Raw genomic sequence first — 20,032 nt, 5'->3', positions numbered from 1 at the left:
AAGAACTAAAGCAAACGTCAGAATGTGCCTATTAAAATGCATTAGTGATCACTGACCATGTTTTATTGGCTGTTCTAAAGTCTTCATTTGCAGTTTTTCATTACGAAAAGATTAACAAGCAAGAGCCGAGCACAAAATCAATGTTTAAATGATTTAAAGTGAGGCTGTGGCCTCTTTAGTTATATTGTTCCTAAGCCTATGTGCAAGCTCGCTGCCAGCCCTCTCCATTATATTCTGACACGAGAAAGATTGTGGTTCAGTTTCGAGACACAAAGTTTATTATGTATGAGCTGGAGGCTGAGACAAAGTGCTCCACTCATATCAAATCAGTTTACTTTGCATTTGAGGGGAGCATATAGACAGTGTTACAAAGAAGCTATTTCATCTTTTTTGGTGGTAATTATATGAAAAGCATAGTTCTACAGTACATTACACAAAGAATACAGAGAACCTGTACAATGCATTAAATCACACACACACACAAAATTCAGAAAAATGGCTTTAGTGTGAAACATGAAATCATACAACCACATCAAAAGGTAGCTCAACAATCAATATTGAGCATTAGACAGGTTTTGAATGCAGCCCAGTCTAAATACAGCAGATGATTAGTATCGTAAATCTCATATTGTCTGCCCAAGAGAAGAAGAAGACATGTTTAGTAGAAAGGGAGGTCACACTAAATACTTGCAACTTTAGCCTGTCAGAGTAATTCTATTCTGAAATAATTGCATGTTTAATACTGTATACATATTTCCTGTATGTTCTGGTGCTATTTTAGTAAATAGACTACAGACAAATTATTATATGTATGATCATTGCAATCTTGTTAGGATAACAAAGGTAAGTTGGAAATTAATGTACTTTGTTAGACTGGTCTAAAAATAAATGAGAAAAAAGGTTTTCTGAAGATTAATTTTTAAAAGAGGTGAAAACAGATAAAAGGTAACAAGCCTGTGAAGGTGATTATGAGCATACTGTGCCAAAGGTGAGCAAATCATCTCCTGTGGAAACAAAGCTGAGTGGGAAGGTTGCCTCAAGTTTCTTGGCAGAAGGCTGCACTGCCCTAAATATGCAAGTGCAGCTAGAAAGGCCTATCAGGTGTACGGGGCTGCATTGCCCCCCCCCTGTTTTTTTTTTTTTTGTTTTTTTTTTTTTCCTGCAATAAAAATACAACAGCGGTATGAATCAATCATAATGTTCTGTACCAACCCCTTGGAGACATAGCAAGAAAGAGAGCTGTCATAACTAGAGGGTTGGGAGTGTGGAAAAATGGTTCCTGGTGTCACAAAGCAAATTCTTTGTAATTGTCTGACGGCCGAGTCCGTTCATCTTTGTCTGCTTTGACCCAGAGCTACGACGCCATGGCCATCCTCAACGTCACCGCCTAACTCATTATAGACTTTTAATATATCTTCCCGTCAAAGACGCTTTTCAATATGTTAAATAGAAACCCAGTGGGGCTGACTTCTCAAGGACAGTGAGCACAGTGCCCTCTGGCTGCTGGCCAGGCCGCTCTGGCAGACTGCTTCTAAATTAACCGCTTCTCCACGCTGGCTCTAGAGGAAGGACTTATGCAGCTCGGAGTTAGAGCCCCGAGTGTTTAGCCAGGATATGCAACAGCCTGCAAAGTACAGGCTTAACAAATCAGACTAGATTGCTTTGTGGACCTTCTAACTTCCACTGTGGGAATGAGGGGTATCAGGAGACACTGGAGAGGAGACTGTGCATGCGTGGCCCGAGTACCCTCGAGCTGCAGATGGTTAGTCCAGAATCTGCACTTAGGTAATTATCTGCTCTCCCCTGTTGTTTCAGAGTGGAGAATTGGTTTCTGAAATCTATGAATGGCTGTGGGGTGGGTCCAAAATAGTTGCGTGGAGGCGTATAGAGAAAACAATATGGAGGTCAGCATGCATTGACCACAGTATTTCATGTTAGCATTCAGCATTTCAATCTTGCCAAATGACTTACAGGATTTTTTTAAAAACACATGAAGTCAGTAATTTCATATTATCTGCAAGAAAAAGCTTCCACTTTCTTTTGTATCAATTAATCTCAGAGGCATTTGTCCTTTTCTGAAAGTTTTAAAAATCTTTTCGTAAAGACTTAGAAAATGTTTCTCTTATTATCAAGGTCTTTCATGAGATTTTTTTTTTGTATTTTTGGTGTCAGACAGGTCGTAATGTCAGCAAAAACTTTTCTTGAAAGACATTCAGTTCTTTTGTTATCAAGGCCAGAATAGTGCCTTCCTTTGTGGGAACTTGTATGGATACAGTACACAGACATTCTTTAGATATTTGTAATGTTTCTTACAAGTTTCTAAAAAGAGAGAACAGAGACATGGATATGTGAAAATGATAACTGAAAGACTTCGTACCTCTTCTCTTAGCACCAAATCACAGATTCAAAATGTTTAATTTAGTTCAATGACTGATGTACTTGTGCTTGCTGTATGTTTGACATGAAGTGTTTCTACTTTTTTATAGACAGCACCTGACCCCATGTGAGGCAGAGCTAACTCTTTCTGGTCATGAGAAAATCAAAAGCACAGCAAGTAATTACTGGTTGGGACACATGATACAGAGAACAAACCACGTCTTCACAGGCGGTCTCCCACAACGATATTTACCCAGTCAGGTAAGACAGTGTGTTTTCCTACTGATACCATATTTCTGAAAGACATACATCAAACAAAGTAATAGGAATATACATATATAATATATCACTAAAATTGCACTATAATGAAAACTATAAAAGGTGGGAAAGAGCTGCTAAAAACAATCAGTTGTCTACAGGGGCACCCCCAGAAATTTTTCAGAGGGATGGCCAGATGGGACCAATAAAAAACTTGGGGTGGCACATTAAAACCAAAAGCCTTAGCCCTGTTTCAGGAATTTGATTATGTTGTAAAAGTATACAGGCTAGTTAAAAACTAAGTTAGCCCTTAGAAACCTGGATCGACATCAGTTTTTTTTTTTTTGTTTGCTTGTTTGTTTATTTTTTGTTGAGATGCCATTCACAAGTATGAAACCTGAGCAAATAGGTTTAGTTCTCTTCAGAAGCATGGGGAAAATGGCAATGAACAAATTACAAGAAATTGGTTGAAGGTGATGTAAAAACAACCTGAAAATTAGAAAGCGAGAAAGGAAATTAGATTTTTTTTTAATTGTAAAAATAAATATTCACAAACTGTATTAATGCTCATTAGAATTACATATTTGAAATATGTTAGAAAATATTATTATTTATATATTATTATTTTTATTTTTAGCACTTTTTTCAAGTCATTTCCTTGTTTGATTTCTTTTTTCTTTTTTTTTCTGCTCATTTTCAGGGATATTCTTGAAACTTTTTACTAATTTCTTGCAAATTTTGGGGTCATTTCTTGTTAACCTGCTCATCACATTCCTCCCATGTTTGTAAAAGAAGTCAATCTAATTTTAGCAGGTTTCAAAGGGTTAATATGAGAGTTAAGGAATCACATACCAATATACTTTGTTTTTACAGTTAAAATTATAAATTATCTGATGTGCACTGACTTATAGTGGCACAGTTAACTATCCTGTTTTATTGTGTTATATTTGTGTAGCTCTTAGGTGATTGTTAGTTCTTGAAAATGACCATGTCAGTTATTCACTCACCAACATTTAGCCTAATTTTGGAGTGTGTTTGTGCTGACATGGTTGGTACCAACGGATACCTTAGGTTGTCTACTTTCACAAGATGCCACCTTCACCCTGATGCCCCTGATTGTCTAAATAAAATATTGTTTGTTTGTTTTCCCTTAGAGAGTGAAACCTTTCCACAACTATACTGGCTGCATTGAAGTAATTGAAATTAATAAACTGAGAAGCTTTTACACATCTGACGCCATCGCTGGCAGCAACACAGACCGATGCAGGTAGAGTCCTTTAACAAAATTAATGGCTTCATCTTTTCTTGTGATTTAATTTTTATTGGGCATTTGTTGTTGTTGTTTTGGGTTTTTTTCTCAGTAAAACATGGTTTTTAGTTTTCCTGGCTCACACAAGAAAAAGATCAGTCCAACACATTACTACACTTGTGCGTTAACATTTTGATAGTTAGATAATTAAGTGTAACACAAGCACTAGCAGTCACGTTTTGCTTTATCAGATAAAGTGGGGAAAAACTGACTACTTATTGTGATAAATAACACTTAAGTTTCCCTCTCTGCCTGGGATTGTGGTCAAAAATCTGCCTACATGGTAAATGACTGCACTTTACATTAACCTCTCATTTAACAGTTAAAATATCTGCATGGGTATCTTCTTTATATCTGCAGTCTTAAAAGCAAATGATTCTAATGCTAAATTGCATTTTTGCACACTCACACCACTAAAACTTTTGCCCAATTTCACAGAGATGCTTTGTATGCCACAGAAGCCCCCACAACAAGTTCTTCAAGTCTGACAACTCTATCAACCCCCCCTGACACAGTGAACACAACAACAACAACAACAATGGCAGCTCCCACGCAAACACCAAAACATCCTCTGCATGAACGTCAAGTTTGCCGTGACGGTTTTTGCCGCAACGGTGGAACATGTCATCAGCAACTGCTGCCTGCTGGAGCTCTGCCTTCCTGTCACTGCCCGCTTCATTTTACTGGAACTTTTTGTGAGAAAGGTAAGCTTGAGCAGGTTTTTAGCTAACGGTCTTTTACAGTTTTTATACATGATACACACACATGCAGTAAAATGGTTAAAAACCTACTGCACTGTGACCTCCATAGTCATATCATGAAGAGCCAGCCAACAAATTATGTTGGTTAATATATGCTGAGCCTCTTTGGCTAATAGGTTTTTACTATGAGGGAGAATAGAGTCAGCTGCATTAGGGATTTTGAGCGATGTGAATTATTCAGGATATGATTAATGAAATGAAAGATCCATACAAGCAGCTTCAACCAGTGCGGTGTGTCCATGTTCACCTCCAACGCTCATTGAGAATGAGAACACGACCTTGCAGCACTTGCTCAACATTCAGCCAAAGCTCTCACCCTTGTCCCCACCAAAAATATTTATTTTGTACCAACTGCTCCGACACTAATACTAAGGAGACAGCAGCACCAGGCACACATACTAAGGAGTTTTTCCCTTTGCGATTTCTTCTGAGTGCGCTCGTGATGTAGCTGCTGCCTTCCTTTTCTACCTCTGTTGCTGTGCATGATATGCTTTGACAGCGGAGAAAACAGCAGCCTGTATTTTGCTGTTGGAGTCGTTCTCTGTCAGTGACGACAGCGGTAACATTAGAGTTGTACATTAATTGTGTGTGTGCTTTTTAAGGCAAGCCAAGCTGCTCGCAACTGTATTTCAAATGATGTGTCGTGATAGCCATGTTCCTTCCCCTGCACTCTTATCTAGAGTACATGACTAATCCTCATAAATTCGAAAGGTACTACTAGTGGAGATGATACAGTATGTTAACAGTTAATTATACACGATAAATCAGCTGGTATGTGGAGAAAAAAGAATCTCTGAAGATGTGTATGTGTGGCTTAAGTAAAAGCAATACTTTGTATCTAATGAGTTTGGAGGTTGGCTTCTTTATGTAGCTTTTCAAAACCAAAACGTTTTAGGAATAGGGTTGTAAAGAAAAAAATGATCAACTTAAGTATCGTGATGTCATGATTTGTTATACTGTATCAATTTTCAAAAACACTATCGATTTTTTTTAAGATTATTATTTTTGGCTTTTTCCTTTATTATGTATAGGACAGATTAAGTGTGAAATGGGTGTAGAAAGTGGAGGACATGCAGCAAAGGGCCATAGATTAGAGTTGAACCCATGTCCACTTCAGTGTTGACTTTGGGACGTGAACACTAGTTTTCTGGGTTATAGTTCAGAGTATAGTTCAGAGTTTATTTAACCTGTGTTTAACATGTTAAGATGACAAAACAACTACCACATCTGCTACGTAGTATTTACCCACAGTGTGGAAACTTTTACAAGAAGCTAACCAAAGTTCACAGTAACGTTACCAGTTCTGAAATTATGAAATGAGATTAATAGTTTCGAAATAACTCTTAAATTCAAGTAGTAATTTGCCACTGTTACTATTGTAGACTATATACATGCAAGAGCAAAAAGCTTTTTCTGTTTCTCCACCTCATAGAGCATTCCACTAACAATACTGGCAGTCATGGGGTTTAAATGAGCTTTTCAGAAGCCACCAAATGCCCTATGTGCTGTACATCTCAAGCCTGGGGATATGTTAAAAGATGGACATTCTTATTAGTATTTTAGAGAGTTTCAACAATGAAAACTAGATTGATCTTCTCCCTCATGACCCCTGAACATGATTAAGGCTGATAACATAATCCTGTATATACATGAAAACATGACAGAATGCCGCTCAAAGCTATAACATTAACAGTCATTAACATGGCTTTAGCAGCCTGTGTGTACCTGACACCCTTATCTGACACCTCTGCTATGTGTTCTAAAAATGCTAATTTACAGGTGTTTAAGTAATCTACTGAAATGTTATTTGTCTCTCCGGGCACTGTAACAAAAATGATGCTATTTTTAGGACTTCACTCTCATTTGTGTTTCCCGTGGGAGACAGCTTCGTGCTGCTTCCATAACAGAGATGCTGCTTTACAAAGCCAATAATTAAAGATGCTTTGGCCAACTTCTAAACAGCCAGTAGAGAATAAAGGACGTGAGTCATTCATTGATTCATTCACTCATTTATTCATTCATTTATTGCTCACCATTATACCTTTCAGGATCAGAGGACAGTGATCCCAAGTGTGCTCCAAAATATCATCACATATGACAGCAGCACATAAACCATCTGCGTGGACATGTTGCCCATGTGACAATGTGTGAATTTAAGGCTGACCTTACTAATTGGAAATTACCCTGGTAGACTGAAGATGCATTATAACCTGTCTATGTGATGATACCAATACAATATATAGAGTAATTTTAAATGCCGGATCTGGCACATTCGGGGCCGCAGCCAAGCTTCCCAGGCTACAAATAATAATAATACTTTATTTATATTTAATAATTTTCATCTTTTTTAGTGTATGTATTACTAAAAAGATCAAAAGGTAATGGGAAATCAACACAAATGAACAATGTAGCTAACAAACAAAAATAATAATATATAATAAACAATAGGAGAACACAGTGTATGCAGATGTTGCCTTTTTTTTGTTTTTGTCCTGTGCCCCATTTGGCTTTTTGCCTTTTCATGTTCACTTACTGTAATACTGTCCACATGCACTCTGCTCTACCATATCCATGCATCACTGGTAAATTCCCACCACCATACCTGTAAAATAAATCAGATGCTACATTCTTACAATTTTGTAGTTTTAAAAAAATCAAAGTTATGGGTCTTCCCATCAGCCTTTTCCTTCCCTGACCATAAAGTAAGTTCCTGCTTATCCTTCAACTCCTCACACCCATAAACTTTTCCTTTAAATACCAGCAATGGCCTTTCAGAGTAATTTCTGCTGAGTTTGAGGAATTTTTTTCCTCTTCAAAAGCAGTTCAGTCTCTCAGGTTAACAGAGTGCAATCTCATGTGAGCACTCATCCAGTGATGTGCTTTGCAACACTAGTTCTGATAGCAGGCAGACGGAGTCCAGGGGCTGTTTACATGCTGACAAAGTCTGTGAATGTGTGTTGCTCAAGCAACTTTGCGTGGTGACAACCTTGTCCTCACATCTTATTGAATTAAGAATAGACGTAAGAGAAGAATAAAGCCCCCGCTACCAGTTAATTATAGATGCGTCATCCTACCCAGTGACTAATGATGTGGACTTGTTTGTGTCCCAGATGAAATGCTGACATGTCATACAGTGTATATCTAAGAGAAACTGCGGATGCACACGGGTCTCTACATCCTCTTATATTATTGTTCAAGAAATACTTATATGCTGCTGATGTAATTAATGTTGAAGAGGAACATATAGGCTTATGGGGCAAGCGTATGTGTATAATTATAAATCACATCTAACATGTCAACATAGACGTTTGTTAATGCAGCAGCTGACAGGAAATAATCAAGAGCCAAAGCTGTTTCCCTAGCAACTCAGTATAGCATTGAGAAGGTCTATAAATGTGTCGGTGAACATGTAGTTAAATGTTTAGTAATCATTTTCGTTTATGCTACCATATGCTTCTGCTCTGCTACATCTTGTATGTAAATATTGTACTTTAACTCCTAGAAAATGTCAACTGTAGCTACTTTGGAGATTTATGTTTTTTATACAAAACTTACTGCTATACTTATATAGCAGTAATAATATTTGGGGACATTGTGCATCATGAGTCCATTTACAACTACATTTGTTTTTTTTTTTTGTTTTTTTTTACTCAGACTTGCATTCAGATCAACTGGCCACCAAGCCTATGTAAGTTCAATGTTAACTGGGCCTAGCAACTAAGTGCACCACTATGTTCACCCATGGACATTTTTCATTGCATTTTTCTTATATAACCTTTTCTCTAATATTATCCCTAATACTTGTAGTCTGAAAATCATACCCTCAGGATTCCTAAATATTCCATCACACTTTAATATCTTGATACTGATCAAGCTCAGCTTCAGAGTATAATATTAGATCTTCTGCATCATGGACCCCATAAAGCAAGCGCACCCGACTTCCGCTGGCCGAGCTGTCTAATTTACAATTTAAACTTTACTAGAAAACAATTGAATCATGCAGTTCTTCAGACTTCAAAAATGGTATCGGACCCCTTTTTCTGGGTTAAATTGTGATATTGATATGAATCAATTAACACAAGTTGTGGCATTCAAAAAAATCTATCTGCTGCTTTCCAGATGTCTCTTTCACTATTGGAAAAAGTCTTTTTGGAACCCATAGTGTCACATCATGGACCCGGGAGTTGTAATTTCACTGTTTGGCCACATGTCAAATTTGCTTTTAAAGCGTGGCACTGTTCCTGCAGGCTGGTGTTCACCAGTTAACTGCTGAATGTTGCAGTTGCTGTTCCAGTCAGCTGAACAATGAGCTCATGAGTTGATAATCATCTGTAGGTTCATCACTATGAGCGACCTCTTTCACATTGTCACCTGTTTCACATTTTCATTTAACATTTAGAAATATGAATTATAGCCACTTTAAGTAAAATTTGGAAAGCAAGACACTTACCATACATGTAACAGAGTACTTTTACATTGTAGTAGTAAAAGATCTCAACGCTGTCTTTACCACTTCCTACTTACTGTAAATGTGAATAGTGGATCCCATATTCACTATTCAGTGCTGGATTAAGACTACAACAGGGATTAGTATCTATATTAACATTTCATGCACAGTAAAGATTTAAACTCGCCTTTGTAGTGAAAATATCAGGGGTCATACTGTAAATATATTTACATGCTTTTCTTAAAATGCGTACATACATATAATTTATCACAAAATCAGCTAAATTGCTACAATAAATTTCTTTTCTTTTTATCACATGAAGACTGTCAATCCAAAGCAGCTTTCAAACTTACTTCTCAGTCAGATATACTTGGTATTTTATGTGCAGCCTGTAAATAAGAAGCTTGACGTATGTGAGCTGTGAAGCTCTCTCTCATGTTTAGACCCTGGGGCTGCACCTCTGGTGGGGTGCACCGTAATCCAGGCCAGTGCCTGGTGGTTGAGTGAGTATTTGATGTCAAGTAGCCAACCATAAGACAGGTTTTGTCAAGATAAAGTCAGTTCATCTGGGCATGTCAGAGTTTTAAGCTATGATAAATTGTCTCTCCAAAGAAGACACAGTGGGTCGTAGACCTTGCCAAAGACATTCTGTCAAGTATGTAAGCATTCAATTGAAAGCTAAGTGATCACAAAAATTAGTTACAGAGTAAATGGCTGCAAGGTATGAAAGTAAGGAAAAAAAGAAGAAACCAGTGAGGCAGGAAATTATTCAGACTTGGTCTGTATTGATCATGACCTCCTTTTATGGCTCATTACCTTATGTCCTTACTTTTCATATATTTGAAGCTGTGATGTAGGTTGTTGGCCAGAGAGGAATAATAAAATGAAAGTTGAGAGCACAGTTTTGTCCCATTTATGTCTTTTCAGCAACTTTTACCTAACCACGACATCAATCCAAATAAGACTGTTTGCTCTTTTCTCATTTAAAGTGCCGCTATATTTAGGTGTAAACTATTTGAAAACCTGCCTTTGTCAAATTAATTGCTTCAGAATTTTCTTTTTGATATTTTGCCAATGTAATCCAACCCCACTAATAACCCATATTCCCTTTATACAATCTGAATACATTTTATACTCAACAGCAAAATGACAACAGGAGGTACTTAATTGACTCCGATTCAATTTGATTTGTGTAGTTTTTTACAAAAATTAAATTATAAAATGAAATATAAATTGGCCCTTGATGCAGGTAATGTTTTCCTAGATCAGGACCAGACAGATTCCTGTAAATGTTCTGGGGGAGAAATAAAAAATATTTTCATAAAGAGCAATCAGAAAAGACTTTTTTAGGGTGGTGAGCATTTTCTGTTTTGTGTTTGACATTAATGGGACCTGATGAGGGGTTGTCGGCTTCCTGCTTTGCCAACACAATGCTTAGGTGCTGCCAGCTCTTTTTGTGGGTATCTAGTGTGTGTTTGCTGTAATTGCTGGTGCCTTTAAAAATGAGCCAGCTCAATCTGCCTTGCTCAGAAATTGCCAACAAACATTACTGGATTGATTCATTTTTTTTCAGCCCAAGGAAACCATTCCTTCCACAACAAGAGAAAAGCAGTTTTTATTTTTTCTTTGTAATTTGAAGTATTGGCTTTCATGTCTGCTCCATTTAACTCTTTGCGCAACTCTGGAGAGTCATCCACTTTGATTGGTCCAGAAGAGAGCAGGAGTCAAAAAGCGGTGTTCACAGAGGCAAAGATAAACGGATTATAACCATTTGCGAAATGGTACAGCCAAAACTCTTCTTGTGTGTTGGTCTGGTGGATGATCATTAAACTGGACCAAGTCTGCATCTAAGTGGTCCCCAGGTCATTGAGAAGTCCCTGTCAAACCCTGAAATTCACCTTGCTGATATTTTCACTCACCATTTTACTCAGCTCCTTTTCACAGTCTAGGTAACGCCTTTTTCCGAATAGGTTGTTGACATAAATGGCACTCATTAAATGCATTATGTCCTTGAAATACGTTTATATACAACTAATTTGAAACAGCCAATTTGATGAAAACATAATGCCGCTCAAAGTACGTTTCCTAGTAGCATAATTAGGAAATGTTGTAAACGTACCTGACAAGTTACAAAAATGTTGATACTGAACATATCAGCAAAATGTTGACTGAAAATATTTTATTTGTTCTGACAGAATAGGCAATCATGAAATACCCAAAGCACTTTTTTTTAGTAAATCTAAACAAAACACAATGTTCCCTTACTGTACCTCACCCAAAGTGCTCATGATGCCTCAACCTAAGCACACTTCCCTGCAACTTTAGCACAGTACACTAATATCATCATCATCTGTACTATTCCTCCATTGCCTCTTTTGTACATACATTTTGTGTTCTTTCTTTTCTATTTTTTCATTTATGATTTTAAATTGCTTCTGTATTTTTATGTTATGTCTTATACTATTTAAATTCAATAGTTTTATTCTTCCTGTATGTTAATTGTTTTGCACCAAAACACCAATTCCTTGAAGGAAGTCAAATTCCTTGTATATATAAATGTACTTGGCAAAAAAACATGATTCTGATTCACTAAAAGGAACTTTGTCTTTGAACATAATCCAGGCAGGGATTATGTTGTCACCACAATATTAATATGAAAACAATTTAGAAATATACATACATAATTTCTAAAGAACAGGGTTGCCCTGTTGCCATGAATAAACCCATTGCACACCTGTCCACCAGTTATGTCTGACTCACAGATCAAGTAGCTCAACAGTAAATTACAGAGAAGCGCAGCAGCCACTTAGTCCTCTCTTTTCTGACTGTCCAATATTACCTTACAATATCTTGATCAAAAATTCTAACAAAAATTACAACTCTCCTTAACCGTACCGACAGCACTGAGAGGGCGGTCATGACACCTCACTGACTTTCATTTTCATATATATATATATGGCTGGTGTGTTTCATATATATATATATATATATATATATATATATATATATATATATATATATATATATATATATTTTCATGATCTTCACAATCATGGAAACTTCCAACTTAAAGACCACCTGCTTAGTGTTATATCTCTATTAAATTTCTCAATGTTCTTTATGTCGCTTATCTTTAACTTTCAGTTCTAAATGCTGTCAGTCATTCTCAGGTCTGCTGTAAAAATCCATTTGAACCGACATCAAAGAACCAAAAAAAGTTAACCCAGGAGTCATGAGAGGATATTCATATTTCACTTACAATAATAGTAGTTTTTGTAGACCTACACATCCTGTGTATTATGGGTTCTCATCGGAGGATAATTTGCACTTTTCCTTGAGAGCTGGACTCTGACGGTAGAATCCCCCGAGCCGAGGCCGGGGTGGCCTATTTTGAATCGACTGTCATGCACCTGAACAGCGAGCTATCCACCAGGTGGACAGTGTCCTTTGTGTAAAAGCCAGCAGATCATCACTGGCTTGTGGAGTTGATGACCTGAGCGGGCACCTCCTCCAGCTCTCCTTAAAGTCATACCCCTCTTTCATCCAGTGGGAAATAACACACTAGCACATAGTCCTGACAGGGCCCTGCTGATTCTGCTCACAGGAAGGCTATCAGTGCTGCTGAGGCACACACCAGCCATTTCTTGCTGCTCTGTTGACTAGGAAAACCACTTTAGGGCATTGCTTTTACTAAATATGTCATTCTTCATTTAGATTTAGTCATAACTCTGTTATATTTTCAAGCACAAACATGTTTTCCAAGGAATTTTATGATTCTGCGTACTGTGTTTAAATGCATGTTATCAATTTGTATATATTTTTTTTCTTTTTAGATACCACAGTGTATATCCCTTCATTCGATGGCACATCTTATTTGGAGCTGCAGCCCCTTTCATCCCTTCTCCAGCCTTCTGGTGCCAGTAATAATCTCTCTGCTACTGTCAAGGACACCACTGTTATTCTCTATTTGACAATGAAAACAAGATCTGCACAGGGCACCATCCTCTACAGTGAGTACACTCTCTTTTTATTGCACACATTTGAAATCCCTTCAGTGCTGTGAAAGAAAGTTTAGATAAAGACTGGAAAATATGCACATCTGTATTAATATGTCCATTTTGTGTTTTGCTACTGCGGCAAAACCAAGTGCCCCTTGGGGGCAGATGAAGGTCTTGAACTCATTCATACAGCTATTTCCTTACATGTATCAAGGATTATCTTTATAGCAATGAAAAGCCCTTTGTCTTCGTGCTTTAAGTGATGATGCTATATAATATGTTTTTGCTGTGCTGTGTATGAAGGATATATGTACATTTTGATGTGTATCTGCCATACTATAAATATATAATAGGTGATACTGTAAAAGCTGTTGCACCCAAACCCTAACTCTCAGTCCAAACTAAACAAGACTAATCTAAATCCTCTCTGGAGGACATAAATGTGCAAAATATTTATTAGGCTATAAAAATCTTAGCTGGCAAAATCAATAGTACCTTTAATAAGATTATTATTAGTAAATCAGGTATTACCGTAAATATGCACAAACTGGGAAAAGTCTCTAATCCAACACCAGCCACTAAAGGTCACCATTTCAACATCAACATTTTGGGAATTACACCACTCATTTTCTTCCAAAGAGTTAGATTTAGAAGTAAGAGCCAGGAGATGCCAGGAGATGGTTATTAAACCATAGCATACACAGTCAGCCTGGCTCTGTCCAAAGGTAACAAAATCCACTTACCTGCACCTGTAACACTCAATAATTTAATATTTAGTGTGTAGAATTTAAAGGTTACAGAACTCTAACTTCCCCTGTGAGCCAAGCAAATGGGAGTATGGTGGCCAACGTGAAAACGCTAATAGAGTCAGTGTTCGTTTTTTGCCTTTCTGGGCTACCGCAGAAATATCATGGCGTACTCCATGGGAGAGGGCCACTCCACATATAGATATAAACAGCTCATTCTAAGGTGTCAAAAACACAAAGTCCTATTTTCAAGAGATTATAAACTTGTAAAAATATAGTTATGAATATTATCTACCATTTCTGCCGATAAATGCCCCTAAATCCCGCACAGTGAACCTTTAACATGTTATATCGCATTCTTTTAATCCACACAAAAACCAAAGTGTGAAGACAACACATCAATGGGGTTATGTTCTGGAGTATTTCTTGGCCAGGTGCAGTGATTTCTTCAAGTTGCCTGACAACTGTACAAGACTCCACAAAGGAACTGCACCTGTTTTACAGTCTTTATTGCTGGCTGGACCTACAGTATATATTTACTGTACAGACACAAAAGTGATGTCAATGTTCTCATCTAACTCTTGGCAAGAAAATAAATAAGCACATCTTCAGAAACGTCAAACTATTTTATATAATCGTTTTCTGTGGATAAATGTCATGAGGATGTCCATTCAATAAACTGTGGGCGAAACAGATTCAGTGCAGCTACAGTAGACTTAACTCACAAAAGAAAAATGTTATTATAGTTGTGATGTCAGCCCCTAAAAAGAAAAAGGCTAGTCGACTCTGTCTAGACATTTTATAAATAACTGGCATTTTCTTGCCTGAAAAACTTCCCCTCTAGTTCATGCAATGCTGATCATGTCTGCGTATGAATGCAGACTCAGGAGGCAACAGGAAAAGATTCAGTATCCGAAGCGTTATGGTTTTTTGTTTGTAGTCTGAGTAATATTGACCAATCACGTTTGAACAGGCATACAGTTTATACAGCTAAACAGTGTTGTCTGTGTTGAGAAGCGTAAAACTTTGGGCAAAATTCAATTTGGAACAGGTTGACTGTCTGTCTGACAATTTAACATTGTAGTAGCTTAATTTTTTACATTTATCTGCATTTATATGAAGAAAAATCCAGGCCGGACCTATAACCTGCACAGTTTCTGTCCAAGCCCAACCTGAGCCTGACCGACAGCAACAGTTTTGGGCCCGAGCCAGGTTAAATACTCAAAATTTGTATTAAAAATTGGGCCTGCATTACATTACATTTTATATATTATTAAAAAAAATCTTCGCATTAAAAGATGTATTACAAGCTAAGGGCTGGCGTGTTTCCTCGCACCACTTCTCCATCTCTTTCTTCTGTTAGTTGTCTGTCAATTCATGCGTGACACATTTGGCAAAGCAGGCTGCCCCCCTTGGTGCGTCTATTATGCGCAGCAATCCATGGCGATGCAGCTCGCAGATGATAATTACTGCTCACTGCTGCATATTACGCACATCTCTCTCAATGCTGGAGAGGCCGAAGCAAACACTTCCAACCAAATCGCCTTGCAGCCCCCCTTTCTTTTTCTCTTTTTCTTTCTCTCGTTTTCCATCACTCTGTCATGCGCACTCTCCCTCTATCTGCCTCCTCTTTTTCTCTCCTTCCCTCTTGATTCAGTCCATGATGGTCTAGCTATGACGATGGCCACGCATGTAGATGCAGCAGCCTGGAGCTCCTCAAAATCTTTGCTACGTTTTTACTATATATTGAAGAGAAGGAGGATAACCAGCATCAGGGCAAGGTTGACCCAACTTGGACCGAGAGCTGTTCCCCTACCAAGCCTTCTTCTGGCTAATGTCCGGTTGTAGGAGAAAAAAGTAGATGAGATGTGGATGAGGTGTGATTGAGGCTTACTCAGCAATGGTAAATCAGAGACTGCTCTGCGCACATCTTCACAAAGACATGGTGAACCCAAGCTATTGCACTGGATAGATGGGCCTTGTTGGTAGCCATAAGGACACAAGACTGATTCAAATTCAAAACATGCACAGCATGAACTGAATGATGCCACCAGCAGCAACATGTCCAAGCAACCAGATGTAATCTTCATAGTAGCTGCTGATTTTAATCAACTCATTCTATAACTCCTTTCTATAAAAATGACTAATAAATCTACCCTCTACCTTCTAAATCTCCTGCCAAAGGGCCAATTAGGCACGAGAGGTTTCACGACAGTTTTATGAAAAAATAAATACAAGTTCAAACGGCGAGAACCCGACTCGATTCGACTCGATTCAAGCCTGAGGTAATAGCGAGAAATTACAGCCCGGCCCAGCCTGAATCCAGCAGGTCGGATCAGGTCAGGTCGGGCCCAGTTGGTTTCAGGCAGAAAATCAGAGCTCTAGTAAAGATTACTCAGTGGCTAAATCATCATTAGATTGATAGCCAGTGGGTTCCAAAATTGTGTGAACAATAACCGGCACATGGAAGTGGAAGTCTTGGTTTCAAAATCTCTTACCCCGGAAATCCGCTTCCCTCACAGGACCCCCTGAAACATTGGCTGTTTACTCTAGAGGCTAAGTCAGACTGTTAGCCAATGGATTGAGTGTTGTCATGCTTCTTATCAGTATATTATAGAGCTCGACCTCTTCTGTTCTGTCAGTCTGTGCTTTATTCACCAGCCTGTGATTATACTGAAAATATAATGCTGCTTCTGAGTAGCCAGCAGGATGTTTGGCAACAGGAAAAGGCAAGAAAAAAACAAGAAAACACTGACTGAGATCGGAATTGATGAGGTTCAGTAACATGTTGACAATGTAGAAGACGATTACACAAAAGATGAGCAAAAGAGTGGATTAAAGCTTAAAGAAAACACTGCCTGAGGTGTTTGTTCTGACCAGTCCAAAATGTTAATAATTAAACTAACCGGACTGACAAAAGGAAGTCACCTAGGGACACCAGCACCATGAGTCATCTATTGCTATTGCAGGTAATTGTGCGACACAAAGATGAATTCTGTGTTTCCGAGGCTACGGAGAAGAGGCAAGGAAGCTCTGAGGCTCAATTTTTGTTTCAATCTTGAGAGAATTTGACCAGTTTCTTTTCCTGACTGCCACTTAAGATTCATCGAGTCCGCTTATTTAGTTAAGGACATTCATAACATCCTTTTTTTTTTAAAAAAAAAAGTGCTTTCAACTACAACCAAAATGTTGTGAAAAAAACGGTAGAAGAGAAGTGAAGTATCCCATACTCTGGTGAAAGACAACAAATAGCCTTGGCTTTAATGGACAGCTTTGAGCCGTCTGTTTTGTTGTTTTGCTGGCGATGATCTGAGCTATAACCTAGAAGCGAACAAAGGAGTCCTCATAAGAAGGCGAGAGCTGGTTGGCCACGTGGAGAGCGTGGATTGGGCTGACCCCTTACATCAGCCCCAAGCTCTATGTTGTACATCTCCCTTCTGCCTGCTCTTTTGTTCCCACACCTGCACACACACATACACACTCTCTTTGTTACAGAAGGAGATTTGGATAGGTAGGCCCGACAGCCACTGAGTAGACCCTCTTAACAATAGAGCATTGTTTTGGGAGGAAAGGAGTCTGTGTTTTTTTATGGCATGAGCGCTGAGCCATGAGAACTCTGTTCCATTTATCCAGCTTTGTGTGTATTATACATCTGTTCATAGTATGTAGGATATATTAACCAGCACCAGCAATCTTTTGGGTGAATGCCTTGAGCTGCAGGTCCTCTAAAGACTTGAAAAAACATGCAACTGTGTGTCTCGGTGGACCGTATTTGCAGCTCCTCGCTCTAAAAACTGCAGCCAACCTGATCTTGTGGGGCTATCGGTGTCCCCACAGAAAGTCAGGTGCAAGTCCAACAGAAAGTGTAACAACCGTGCATTGTGTGGTGATCACAGGTGATTTATCCTCCACAAAGCGGGCACAGACATCACAACATTCATCTTGTTGGTGTAACCTAGATTAACCTCTTGTATGTGACATTTGCTGCAGTTACATGGACAGTATTTCTTCAGTTTGATAGAAATTATTCTGATTAGAGATTCCAACTTAGCTAAATAAATTGAGACAATAAGATGTGCGTTTACATGCCCCAAAGTATAAAAATATGACTTCTTTTTGATGTGGGTAAAGTGGTTCCATCTGCCAAAGTATAACAGAAGAAGTAGTTTTTCTTTCCAACCTAATTAAGAAAAATTAAATTCATTCAATGCATATATTATGGAAAGAGAAAAAGTGGTTCCGTCTGTTAATACAATTAAATAGTAACAAAAGTGTAACCTAGCGTGTTTTCTGTACCTACAAACCCAGAGAAGAGGAAAATTCAAAACAGATCTCTTCTTTGTCCAGTCTATGTCTCCTAACTGAGCTTAATTTAACAGCAGTATGAGAATAATATATGTCTCAGCCAGATCCCAATTCAAGATCTTAAAACGCTCTCTTTTGTCTCACACTGCACTGATATTTATTTGTCTCGAATAATCCACTCTTGAGAAAACAGTAAAACCCCCCCCCCCAAAATTGATTGCCTCATAAAACAGCCGGTACAATTTCAATTTTTTGTCTCAGTGTTAACTTCAGTTCACACTGATTTATTACTGATGAGACAAAGAAAAGACTATTGCGACCAGCAGAATTTTCGGCTGAACACCTCACATGCAAAAAATCTGCACAGAAGATAGACAATTAGCTTTTGAGTAGCTTTACATTGCAGTAATTAGCAATGACTTAATGACTTTAAGCATTTACTTGGTACAAAGACATTCTGATTGGGCTGTTATTCTGATTATTAATGGATTTTAGGGTCCATGTCAAAAGTTTCCTGGCCTCTCGTTTAGAGTAACACTGATATAACTAATAACTGACAGCGTTCAGTGAAGCGGTATGCTCAGATCCAAGTCTAAAATGCCCTCTCAAAAATGTAAAACATGATCTTAATGACGCTGTGTTCAATTACAGAGAACTCTTTTTTTAAATAAAAATATATATAATATTTTCTCCAACAATTGATTTAAAATACAGGAAAAAAATTCTATCCAGTTTCCAGGTTAAATAGTGTTGAGCTATAGTGTGCAAAGATAATACATTTTTAACTTTCATCATAAAACAGTTTTGCATTCCTTGGAGTAATAATAGCTTGACTTTTCTCTCTGTGAGCCGACATTGGCCTCCCATGATGGCTGCTGAGTGCCTCAGTGTTTCACCAAAGACTTAAATCTTTGTATTTAAGGAGCTATTAATTAGCGAGCTCTCAGAACCTAATAGGACTGGTGCACTTGAAAGGTCAGTCAGCTAGGCCATAAACACATATAGGTAACTGTGCCATTAATTTTAAGACAAAAACACAAGATCCTGTCAGATACAGGTGCCCAATTAAAGTGATATGACATGTTCCCAATTAGGTGTCGGAGATCTGCAATATAAATTAAAAATATGAACATTTCTTTATTTAAATATGAGAAACTGCCTGTTACATGTGTGCGTTTGCACAAGGCTGATGATCATTTGTGGTAAATTCATTGGTTTAGAAAGTTTAGGAGACATTATTCAGGAAACACTTGAAACCATAAAATGATAGGTTTGAGAACAGAGCAGCAGAATAATTGCAAAGCAAAGATTTTCATACGCTACCCCATACTTGAATTAATGCTTGTTTTGGGATGTTTTTGGAAAAACAGCACATTACAGGAACAAAAGAAGGCAGCTGTAGGATACTGCGGTATATATTTCTCAGTCATGTTCTTCACCCAATGACACTTTAATTGAAGATGGCTTTTTACGTGCATTTATAAACTTAGAATTATGAACAAAGAAATTATGTTGATTATGATTATGATTATTGTTATTATTACTATTACTAAAACAGCAACAATAATAACTGAATTATTATTCTTATTATTATTATTATTATTATTATTGTTATTATTATTATTATTGTTGTTGTACTAAGTTTATTATTACTTTGGTATTCTGATATCCAATTTTCATTTTCATTTTGTAATTATTTTTTCACTATTGTTTTGTTCTTTTGCTACTTATACTGTCATAGCTGCTGCAACAATGTAAATTTCCCCACTGTGGGACGAATAAAGAATTATCTTATCTTATCTTAATAACAAAGAACTTTTCAGGTCTGTAAT

General features: G+C 37.7%; 1 protein-coding gene across 1 annotated transcript in view; it reads left to right on the top strand.

Annotated features, from left to right (window-relative positions):
* eys (EGF-like photoreceptor maintenance factor) overlaps positions 1–20,032 on the top strand; it is a 205,464-nt gene that overhangs the window by 120,544 nt on the left and 64,888 nt on the right. The window contains exons 38-41 of the mRNA XM_088086235.1: positions 2,487–2,637; positions 3,789–3,901; positions 4,382–4,647; positions 12,985–13,161. Of these exons, the coding sequence (XP_087942361.1) occupies positions 2,487–2,637; positions 3,789–3,901; positions 4,382–4,647; positions 12,985–13,161 (707 nt within the window). The remainder of the gene's footprint in view (positions 1–2,486; positions 2,638–3,788; positions 3,902–4,381; positions 4,648–12,984; positions 13,162–20,032) is intronic.

The sequence above is a fragment of the Plectropomus leopardus genome, chromosome 13, assembly GCF_026936395.1.
Source record: "Plectropomus leopardus strain MGB_pleo_1.0 chromosome 13, ASM2693639v1, whole genome shotgun sequence".
In the NCBI taxonomy this organism is placed as follows: domain Eukaryota; kingdom Metazoa; phylum Chordata; class Actinopteri; order Perciformes; family Serranidae; genus Plectropomus; species Plectropomus leopardus.
The sequence above is the reverse complement of the archived record's forward strand: the minus strand, read 5'-3'. Positions and strand labels throughout refer to the sequence as shown.